The sequence below is a fragment of the Bubalus bubalis genome, chromosome 3 (genome assembly GCF_019923935.1).
Source record: "Bubalus bubalis isolate 160015118507 breed Murrah chromosome 3, NDDB_SH_1, whole genome shotgun sequence".
Lineage (NCBI taxonomy): Eukaryota > Metazoa > Chordata > Mammalia > Artiodactyla > Bovidae > Bubalus > Bubalus bubalis.
In genome coordinates this window covers 6,464,366-6,475,622 of record NC_059159.1, presented here as the reverse complement: position 1 = coordinate 6,475,622, position 11,257 = coordinate 6,464,366, and the positions used below count along the sequence as shown (strand labels likewise).

The 11,257-nt window shown below is 50.5% G+C and overlaps 1 protein-coding gene and 1 long non-coding RNA gene across 3 annotated transcripts; one reads left to right on the top strand and one right to left on the bottom strand.

The window, feature by feature from the left end:
- The first annotated feature begins 435 nt into the window (after positions 1–435).
- LOC102413162 (CMRF35-like molecule 6) lies at positions 436–5,214 on the top strand. 2 transcript variants are annotated; one of them, XM_025279451.3, is made up of 4 exons: positions 436–867; positions 1,622–1,729; positions 2,627–2,750; positions 4,225–5,214. In XM_025279451.3, the coding sequence occupies exons 1-4, from the start codon at positions 807–809 to the stop codon at positions 4,370–4,372; spliced, it is 441 nt and encodes a 146-aa protein (XP_025135236.1). In that variant the 5' UTR covers positions 436–806; the 3' UTR covers positions 4,373–5,214. The 2 variants fall into 2 exon arrangements, with proteins under 2 accessions (XP_025135236.1, XP_025135234.2); XM_025279449.3 differs by having other exon boundaries at positions 444–867; positions 1,400–1,729.
- LOC123332507 lies at positions 3,477–4,717 on the bottom strand. The gene is made up of 2 exons (XR_006549288.1): positions 4,580–4,717; positions 3,477–3,821 (listed from the first exon to the last, which is right to left on the bottom strand). It is a non-coding gene; the product is annotated as an uncharacterized LOC123332507 (long non-coding RNA).
- Positions 5,215–11,257: the final 6,043 nt, after the last annotated feature.

The following is an 11,257-nucleotide window of genomic DNA, read 5'->3' as shown; positions in this document are numbered from 1 at the left end:
CTTCTCATCCCTCCACCCAGTATCCTCTCCTCTGGCCTGCATTCTCAGCCTCTCTCTGCTTCTCAACGGGGAGTAGACTCTGCCCTGAGGTGGAGCGTGAAGAAGGGGTCTTGAGGGTTTGGATCCGCTGTTCTGTGTGTAATTGGGCAGCGAGGGGCCTAGAGGGGGGAAGCCACAGCCCGAGGGATGTGTACCCTGGGGGGAACCAGAGCCAAGGTGGAACGTAGGAAGTTGTCTGGGGTCACGGGGCAGATTTGCCGGGCAGGAAGAGAATTTTGGGTTCTGTGGGGGCAGAGTCCTGTGGTCGCCTAGAGCTGCAGGTGGGGAGACAGTGACCCCTTGGTTGCCGCCAGGACTGGGGAGGATGGATGAGCATGACATCCACTCTCGGACTTCCCATCCTGACCACAACGAAATGACGCATCGCAGAGGTCGGGGATGTGCCACGGAAGAGGAACCCAGCTTGTTCCTGCTCTGTGGATGGGAGTGTGAGACTGAGAGAGAATCTGCTGTGGGTTGGGCGAGGAGGGTCAGCCTCCCCGATCGAGGGGCCCGGCACGTGTCTAGTCGCTGGACTGAGAGGAGCTGAGGGCAGCGGGTCCTTGCCCTGGACCAGCCGTGTTGCCCTCCCCCTAAGCTTCCTGCCTCCTGACCTCTGGACCATCTGACCTGACCCAGGACGGGACCAGGAAGCAGAGAGGCCCAGAGGAGCAGAAGTGAGGACTGGGAGGCACTCGTCTGAGGAGGTTCGATTTTGTCCTGGCCCAGGGCCTGGCGCTGCTGCAGGTGACATCCCTCCTGGGGAAATGACCCCGAGGAGCAGGGCCGGGTGGCTGCCTTCAGCTCTGCTGCTGCTCCAGCTCCCAGGTGAGCTGCTCAGCCCTTCCTGGGGGAGGGGAGGGGGCAGGACCGGAGCTGGGTCAGCGTGGTGGGAGGGTGGGGGTGGAGCCCGCAGCAGGGGGTTGGGAAAAGGTTCCAGGAGGGGCTGCCACCTGTCTCAGCAGCTAGCAGCCCGGTTCAGGGCACGAAGCAGGTGAGCCTGGTCCACTGTGCTGGTGGGAGGGGGCGCCTGTGATGGTCACACCTCAACAGTCACAGTCAGGGATGACCTCTTGGGGCACCACACACACACACACACACACACGGAAGTTTCTTGGGGCATCAGACACACACACACACACACACACACACACAGAAGTTTTCCCATCTTGGGCTCTTCCGAGGATACCCTCTCCTCTGTGGAGGTAGCTCCTCCCCGTCTTCCTCCCTCGGGTCTGAGGAAGGCTCCCTTTCTGCCTTGGCCTCCTCCAAACCCCACGTGCCCTTCAGGGACCTGCATCCAAGGCTCTTCTGACCCAGGCCCACCTGATCGAGAGCCGGACCCGGTTGTGTTTTCCAGGCTGTTTGTCCCTGAGCGGCCCCCGCAGAGTGACGGGCATCGTGGGGGGATCCCTGAGAGTGGAGTGTCGATATCGGGAGGAATTCATAAACAGTTCCAAATTCTGGTGCAAATCCCCATGTGTGTTATTGTGGAGGATGGTGGAGACCACAGTGTCAGAGAAAGAAGTGAGGAGGGGCCGCGTGTCCATCAGAGACCATCCTGCACACCTCACCTTCACAGTGACCTTGGAGAGCCTCAGAGAAGAGGATGCGGGAACGTACTGGTGTGGGATTGATGATCCATTTCAAACTGACATCACCTTCCAGGTGGAGGTATCTGTGATCCCAGGTGAGCATCTTCCACCCTCACTCCAGCACCAGGCTGGTCACCCGGACCCTCAGGAAGGAAGTGGGACAGAAAGGCTGGGCCAGGATGACCGGGAGGGGGTTGGGCGGTGGGCCTGGCTATGGGTGGTGTCTTGGGCCCACGTTTGTTTGCACACATGCACATCTCTGTCTGTGAGTGGGGCCACCCTAGAGCTACACGTGGACACTGTCAAGGTGGGCATCTTCCTGCTTCACGGGCTGGCAGGCATCCCACTCTGGGGTCCAGGCTGCCTGCTCTCCTCACAAGGGCACGTCCACTCTCAAGGGGCCCGTGTCACTTTCTGGCCTGTGCAGAGTCCTGCCTATGGGGGGAGAACTCTCACAGGCTCCACTGCATACAGGCTGGCCTTGACCCCGGGGCCCTGAGGGCCTGAGACCGGCCCTCCCCTGAGCCCAGGGGTGGGACCTGCACCAGAGCCCGTACCTGCGCCGGGTTTCTCCACCACGATCCCGCTTTCAGTACATATCCTGCCCTTGTGCTGGCCCTGAGGCCACCAGTGACCCTCCAGTGTTCTGGAAGGCCCGCCAGGAGTTCTGGGGCTTCTTTTGTAACCCCAAGGAAAGAGCAAAAAGGAGCCCCTACCCTGTCCTTCTTGGGACTCGCCCTGCCCTGCCAGGCGGACCCTGCCTGTCCCTCTTGCTTTCTACTTGGCTTTGACTGTGCTCACTTGGCCAGGGTGAGCGGTGGAGGGAGGGGTTCCCAGGATGCTGGACAGGCCTGGGTGAGACCATGGGGAGCAGTGGACACGCACATCTGACCAGATGGCCTGAGTGACCTCGACTGTGAGTCACAGCCACACAGGGACAGAGTGTGGGACCCGGGGAAGGACACAGGGCCTGCCTTCTGCTTCTCCCTCAGCCCCTGCTACAGCCACCGGCCCCGAGAGGTCCACAGGCTCCCCAGGCTCTCCCACGAGCCTGCCAGTGCCCACCTGGAGCACCGCATCTGGTCAGGAGACCCCTGACCCTGGCCAACCTCCTCGGTAAGGGGCCCACGTCCCAGGACATTGGCACCTGGGTGGTTTCTCCTCTGGGTGAGGGGACAGGTGGGGGGATTTGGGTCTTCCGTCTCTGGGCCCCTCGTTTATTCCCACACCGGACTGTGAAGGTCCTACGACGTGCCTGGTTCTCTGCCGTGGATGCAGGTAAGACCCCCCAGGCAGGATCCGGCTCTGATGAGAGTTGTGCTGTAAGGGGGAGGTCACGCCCTGACCAGTCCACACAGAGTTCCTATGTAAATATGGTGGTTTGTGATGAATACTATGGAGAGATACCAGCCACTGGGGTTTGGTGAGAGTGTGTATGGGAAGGTGATTAGATTTGCTATTTAATACATGATAATCAGGGATGCCTGGCTGAATCATTTGAGGAGACACCTGCAGGATTTGAGGACCCTGGCATTCAGGGTTCCAGGAAGAGAGAAAAGTGAGTGCAAATGTCCCACAGAAGGAGCCTTCAGGACCCCGGCCCAGGGCGGGGAGGAAGCAGGTTCCCTGGGCATTGGTGGCCGCTGCACTCTGTCCCCTGCCTCCCCCCAGCCCTGGTCATTGGTGATCTCTTGTTGAAGGCCCCAGGGTCAGAGGGCAGAGAGAACGAAGGTGGTCATTTATTCATCCATCAACTACCATGCACTTTTTTTTTTGCTTTGATTTTCCCCATGCAATTTTCTAAATTTAATTTTTATTTATATTAGATTATAGAGTATATCATAACTTTAAAAAATTAATTTATTTTTTAATTGAAGGGTAATTGTTTTACAGAATTATATTGGTTTCTGCCAAACACCAACATCTATCAGCCATGATTATTAGAGTATACCAGAGTTTTTAAGTGTTCACCTTTGGAGATACGTCCTGAGTTGCTAAGTCATGTCCAGTTCTTCATGACACCATGGACTGTAGACTAGCAGACTTCTCTGCCCATGGACTCCTCCAGGCAAGAATACTGGAGTGGGTGCAGTTTCCTACTTCAGAGGATCTTCCTGACCTAGGGATCGAACCCATGTCTCTTAGACCTTGGGTCTTTGGAGGTATCAGGCTGGTACCAGTTTCTCCCTGTGAATAAAGCAGTCCCTTTCTTTTTGGGAAATCTGTTTACAGGAGAGCAGACATCACACAAAAAAGCCTACTACTGATTATGTACCCTGGAAAGGCTAACCCACATGTGAAGGGTCTTGGAAAAAACCTTCTCCTGCCCAGATCCCTCCAGGATCCCTGGTCTCCCTCACGTGATTTTCACAGCCCCATCCACCCTCATGCTCACAGTCCTAATTCTCAAGGGCTATTATTAAGCAGAGACAAGCCAGCAGAGGGCCTTAGGGTGGGCTGCCCTCTCCGGGGGTGATACTTACGTGGATGGTCCTGGACTCAGGACACAGGGACGGGGGTGGGGAGGGACTGTGGAACCAGGGTCCCCACTAAGGATGCTGCTCCCTGTCTGTCCCCATGTCCCCCACAGGCCCCTGCTGGGCAGCGCCCACTTCCTGCTCCTGGTCTTCCTGAAGGTGCCCCTGCTCCTGGCCATGCTCGGTGCTGTCCTCTGGTTCCACAGGCCTCTGAGGAGCTCTGCGGACCGGCGGAGGCAGTCCATTTACGAGAACCAGTAGCCCCCATGTTCATCGCATCCTCTTCAATGATGCAGTCTGCCGTAGGATGGAAATGACCTTCTGTCCAGCTGTCCTGTATCACACTCCACCTCTCTCTCAGAACTTCTTTGTAACTTTTTTCCTAGAACATGGTTCTATACATCCTAAATATAACCTACTCAATAGGGTCTTCTGAACTGTAACTGCAGAACAACGTTGAGGACGTACCTTCTGGTTAACTCACAGAGCATCGCTCATGTACGGATCTCTCGGGCACTCTCCCTGAAGTCTTCATCCCCAGGAGTGTGCACGTCTTCCTTTGGATCTGTTTTGATGGATCCGGGCAGTTCCATGGTCTCCCCCACCATCTGCGCTACCACAATCCCTCACCTTCCACAGGGCTCGGATCCACTGTGGGGAATCTTCCAGTTGCTGAATCTGTCTAATTAATTATGCATTCTGAAGCTCAGGAAATACCAATGCAGAAAATTCATGAGTCCTTTGGGCCCACTGAGACTGAGTTCTGAGTCAAAATTCCATTGTTCACAAACCTTCATAAGCCTCTGCTCTGTCTAATGGACCAAAGAGTCATGTTGGGCTTCTCCAATTGGTGTCAGTTCAGAACAGAACCCAGAGTTGCCTGAAAAATTGGTTATTCCCTCCTCATGCCCAGTCAGACTGGTTAGTGTGTTCAGGTCCTTTGTGATGGCTGGTAGAACAGTAAGAGTACTCAGTTTATGCAGCATAACGGAGTCCTTCCTTCCTCCTGTTCAAGAGTAACTGAAACCCTTTCCCACCCCATCATCCAAGGCCTGTGGTTTTAGACCTGGTTCAAGTCTGGAAATAGATTGAGGGGCCATGACTGTTTCCTCTGTTCAATAGCCTAGTCTCTCCTACTTATAGCAACAAAGAAAGGCTTGAGTAGGCTGCCCACCGATTTCAGTTCAAGGTGTACCATGATGAAATGTGGGCACGAAACATGCCCGAAAGGTAGGTTATTGTTGAAAGGTTGGTGTTGAATCACCTGAAGACACCGGGATTCTTGGCCCTGGGAGAAGAATTCAGTCCGGGGCCAGAGATGAGGCCTGATCGCTCAGAGCTTTTGTGTAATAAAGTTTTATTAAAGTATAAAAGAGATAGAGAAAGCTTCTGACATAGGCATCAGAAGGGGGCAGAAAGAGTACCCGCTTGCTAGTGTTAGCAATGAAGTTATATACTCTCCAATGAATCCAAAGAATGTCTGGAGGTTGTAAAGACCTCACCAGACCTACTCCCATAATTTATATTTTAAGATAACAGAATTAGCCAGAAGGTTGAATCCAGAGACTGTCCTCAGGCAGGATACATTATTGTTATATAATCCCAAGGAATGTAGAGAAGGAAAAAAAAAGTTTGTCCTTTCTTCCTCCATGAGAATTCCCAACCCCTCTTGTCAAGTCCAGCCCTGGCTGATCCAGGGTATTGGAAGGGGAGACGGCGTCGGCTATTAATTTAAATATTCATTAAAGATATAAAGAGTAATAGAATGAGGATAGCTCAGCAGGAAAATTCAGTGGAGAAAAGAGGCTGAGTACCTTGGTTTACGCAGAAAATCAATATAACCTGTGACGTCAGGTTAGCTCTGACCATGGAGGCCGCAGGCGCCCTCTTGAATAGCGGAAGGCGCCCCACCTTAGGCACCTTCTCGAATGGGTCTTAGAAACCCAGGCAAATAAATGGTCGCAGAAGACCTCCACGCTCCAGATGGAGACTCAGCCGGAATGTGAAAAGAAAGAATGACATGGGGAGACCAAGCTTTGGTGAGCAAGGCCCGTAGCTTTATTTCCAACAGGGGCTTTTATACCCTGAGTTACACACAGAGGATAATGCTGCTGCTAAGTCGCTTCAGTCGTGTCCGACTCTGTGCGACCCCATAGACAGTAGCCCACCAGGCTCCGCCCTCCATGGGATTCTCCAGGCAAGAACACTGGAGTGGGTTGCCATTTCCTTCTCCAATGCGTGAAAGTGAAAAGTGAAAGCCAAGTCGCTCAGTAGTGTCCCACTCTTCACAACCCCATGGACTGCAGCCCACCAGGCTCCTCCATCCATGGGATTTTCCAGGCAAGAGTACTGGAGTAGGGTGCCATTGCCTTCTCCGATAGAGGATAATAGGGGATGTGAAATCATACAAAGTCAGCAGTCTTTGATCCTTATCAAAACCAGGGTTTCTTTCCTGCAAATTTATCGTATACAAATGGTTTAGGTGATTTACATCATCTTCTGGCCAGAAGGCCTATTAACATTTTATGACTCTTGACCAAGGTTTGTCAACCATAAGACTTATTTTCTCTAAGAGTAATTATTTTAAGGTTTGGCGCCATCCTCCGGAGGTGTTAGATAAAGTTACATTCCTAATAGCAGAGGTGCAGTGGGTTTACAACAAAGGAAAGAATTTATTACCTTAAGGGTCTAAAGTTGCTAACACCAAGGCCACTACTTATTTTTTCTACATACCAACTATATTAATTAATATACGTTCAAGGATACAATACAGGGGATGTGGAAACTTGGCAGCAAGCATTGGCTCATCAATGAAATCTTTTACTAGTTTTATTCTGACTGTTTCTAACTCTCTGAGAGGCTCTAAGCTATTTGAATATCTTAAGCTTCCCGTGCCTCTCAAGGCTGGGAGACTGTAAACAATCATATGCATAGCTGTAGGGGTCCCGGTAAACTTGTCAGGCGAGTTAGAGAGCTATCTGAGGGGTTTGGATTTAAACACTCCTCGCAAAGAGTTGGACACGACTGAGCGACTGATCCGATCCGATCTGATCTGATCTGAATGCCCAGGAACTTTATTAACTGGAGCTGTAAGTTAACTCTTTATCAGAGAGACTGAGATGGTGGTGGGGGACAGCCCCCAGTAAAGTCAGAGGTGAGAGCACAAAGCATTAAAGTAGGCAGACTCTGGTTTTTGGGGGTAGATACTCGAGAATTTCCAGGGGGACTCCTGAGGCTCGATCCCGCCTTTGCGTATGTCGAGCCTCCTTCCTCATGACCTTTGCCACGGGTGGAGGTCCTCACGCCGGCTCCCGCCACCCTCTCTCCTTGGGGACCCCTAGACTCCTTATCAACCTGCCTAGGAAATGACTCTCTCATTCCCCCCTTTTCTTTTAGGAGAATTATGTTGCCTATGGAAAAGGGGCATTGTTCTGATTCCATAACTGCTTCCGAGCTGACAAGGGGCGTTGTCCCTAAATTGGTGAGGCAACATATTCTCCTAATCCTCATATTGAGGATATCTGATCCAGGGGCCCCAAATAGTAGTTGGAGGAAGCTGAAGCAGTAGCAGACGTTTGAGCAACCATTTGTAACTTAAAAGCTTTCAAGCAGCTAGAAACAAACCCAGTTATACAATTACAGATGCAGGCAACATAGTCATTAAAACAAGTTAAAATCGAAATTAAAAGTCACATTATGTCCATCGTTAAAGTGCAACGTGTCGCACCAGTCCATTTTAGGGTTGGTAGATGTCATCAGGTGAAGAAGAGGCATCGCATGTGATTGCTGTCGAAAGTATTCACAGACTTGGAGAAAGTCTTTTCCTTGAAGTGGAGATGTCCACCTCTGGAAGCCTTCCACTGATGAAGAGGGGAGCACTCCACAGACCCAGCAGTTAGACCAATTGTGGAATGCAGTGTAGGAGTGAGCCCAGGACAGGAAGGCCTTGTCTTGAGGATCGAACGGCAGACTCAGGATTTTTGGAGTCAGCAGAAGTAGACTCACATAGATTATCAGGCCCATCTGCTGCCCTTTGCTTAACTCTAGAGGTTGGCTCAGAGCCACAAGCTCCGCTAACAGAGCACTGGTTCCCTGGGGGAGAGATTTTGCTTCCAAAACCTGTTCAGCAGTCACCACGGCGTAACCTGCTTTACGCTTTCCACCTCGAACAAAAGAACTGCCATCTGTAAATATTCCCATGTCAGGATTGCCTAATGGGGTATCCTTTGGATCGTCCCGAGCTGCATAGTTTAAAGTTAGGAATTGAGAACAATCGTGATCAGGTGTTTCATTTTCCTTCTTAGGAAGGAAAGTGGCAGGGTTTAGATTTCCACAAACTTTAAGCTTAGTTACTGGTCCTTCTAACAACAATGACTGATATTTAAGAAGCCTACTGTCTGTCATCCAAGTATTAACCTTAGAATTTAAGATTCCACTCACATCATGAGAAGTCAGTACAGTAAGGTTTCGTCCATTAATTATTTTTAAAGCTTCAGGTGCTAATAAAGCTGCTGCCCCAATGACTCTTAGGCAGTGGGGCCGCCCACGTGAAACTACATCTAATTCTCTGCTTAGATAAGCAATAGGTTGCTTGTGAGGCCCTAGGGTTTGTGTCAAAACTTCAATGCCACACCTTTTCTTTCCGTGACAAACAAATTAAATTCTGACCCTGTGGGCAAGCTCAGAGCTGGAGCTTGCAGGAGAGCAGTCTGAAGAACCTTAAAGGCCTTGAGTTTCTGGAGACCAAACCAGTTTGTCGGTTTGGGCCTGCTGAGTTTCAGCTATAAGTTTATATAAAGGCCGGGCAAGTTCCCCATAACCCGGAATCCAAATGTGACAGTAACCTGTGATTCCTCAAAATCCTCTCAATTGTCTTAATGTCATAGGTAGGGGATGATTTAGTATAGGTTTAATTCTCTCAGGGCCTATGGCCCTAGTCTCTTCTGATATGATTAGGCCCAGATATCTAACGGATTGTTGACAAAGCTGAGCCTTTTCTCTTGATGCCTTGTAACCGCAGCCTGCCAGAAAGTTTAAGAAATCTTCTGAGGCTCGCGAACAAGCTTCCTCTGTCTCAGCACAGAGCAAAATATCATCTACATATTGTAACACCACCGCTTCAGAGCTATTAAAGTTTTGTTGATCCCGTGACAAACTTTGTCCAAATAAGTGAGGACTGTCACGAAATCCCTGGGGCAAAACTGTCCAGGTTAACTGAGAAGCTGGCTGTGTAGGGTCTTCAAAGGCAAATAGAAATTGACCTTCTTCCGCCAAAGGCACTGAATACAAGGCATCCTTTAAATCAATTACTGAGAAATATTTGACCCGCTCAGGAATTTCAGACAATGGCGTATAAGGGTTAGGCACCACGGGGTGTAAAGGAACTACAGCCTCAATTATTATTCGTAAATCTTGAACTAGTCTCCATTTACCATTCGATTTCTTTATACCCAAAATAGGAGTGTTGCAAGGACTGTTACAGGGAATTAATAGTCCCTGCTCCTTTAAATGTTCAATGATGGGTTTTAACCCTTCCTTAACCTCAGGTTTCAGTGGATGCTGCTTCTTATGTGGAAATAAGTGTGGGTCTTTGAGCTTGACAACTACAGGAATAGCATTTTGTGCTCGACCCACAGATTTTCCATCAGCCCATACTCTAGGATTTACATTTTGTTCAACTAAAGGGAGAGAAAGGAAGGGCTCTATATTCATGAAAACAGAGGCATGGACCTTGCTCAGTATATCCCTTCTCAAAAGGGGTGAGGGAGATTCTGGCACGATCAGAAACTCGTGTGAAAGCAGCACAGAATCCCAGTTGGAAGATAAAGAATACCTGAAATAATACCTTTTGGCTCGTCCTGACAGTCCCATTATGGAAGCGGATTGGGAAGAAAGTGGGCCAGGGCTTCAGTAAGCACAGAATAAGTTGCCCCAGTATCTAAAAGGAAATCGACAGATTCCCACCCCCACCCCGCCAATTATTAATGGGGTTCCTCAGGTGTAATTAGGACGGGAGCTTGTGTGGGGACCCCCGGGCACCTTCAGTCCTGATTGTCTTGAGAGTCCGGCCCCGGAGACCTACGCCTCTGGGGGCAGTCTCTCTTCCAGTGTGGTCCTTTGCAGACTGGACATGGAGCCAGGGGCGGCTTAGATGCCTGAGGGCAATCCCGCTTGAGGTGCCCCTCCTTTCCACAGTAATAGCAAGCCCATCCCTTTTCACCTGGGCCCCTCTGGGCATTTTTCTCAGGCTGTTTAAGAACGTTTTTCATAGCCAAGGCGAAGGCTTCCGCATTTGTCTTTTTTCACCTTTCTTTCTTTTCCTCATATTCCCTACCATAATAGACTGTCTGAGCCAGTTGTAACAGAGTATCTAAAGACTGATTTGGCCCATACGCCCACTTTAATAGCTTACCGCGGATATCTGGAGCCGACCGAGTGAGAAATCTATCCTTTAAGATCACTTTTCCCTCTTCACTTTCGGGATCAATCTCAGTGATTCTGCGAAGGGCTTCTCTCAGACTACCTAGGAATTTACCAGGAGCTTCCTTCTCCTCCTGTTCTATGTCTGCCAATTTGCCATAGTTTAAAGGCTTAGATGGAGAAGACAATGGCACCCCACTCCAGTACTCTTGCCTTGAAAATCCCATGGACAGAGAAGCCTGGTAGGCTGCAGTCCATGGGGTCGCTAAGAGTCGGGTACGACTGAGTGACTTCACTTTCACTCTTCGCTTTCATGCGTTGGAGAAGGAAATGACAACCCACTCCAGTGTTCTTGCCTGGAGAATCCCAGGGACGCGGGAGCCTGTTGGGCTGCCGTCTATGGGGTCGCACAGAGTCGGACACGACTGAAGCGACTTAGCAGCAGCAGCAAAGGCTTAGAACACGTGTGCCTAAGTCCTTCAAGAATACATCTAACAAAATGACTCTGATCCCATCTTCCTTTAGCTGCGTTGTAGTCCCAGTCTGGTTCTATAGTTGGGACCGCCTGATTCCCAGTGGGGAGGGCCGCTATCTCGTTCTCCCTCCTCCCTACTGATTCATTACCAAGCCATTCATCTCCATAAGCAACCGCTTTTCCCAAAACTCGAGTCTTTGACTCTGGAGTCAACGTTTGTCCCAAGATACACATCACATCCTTCCAAGTGA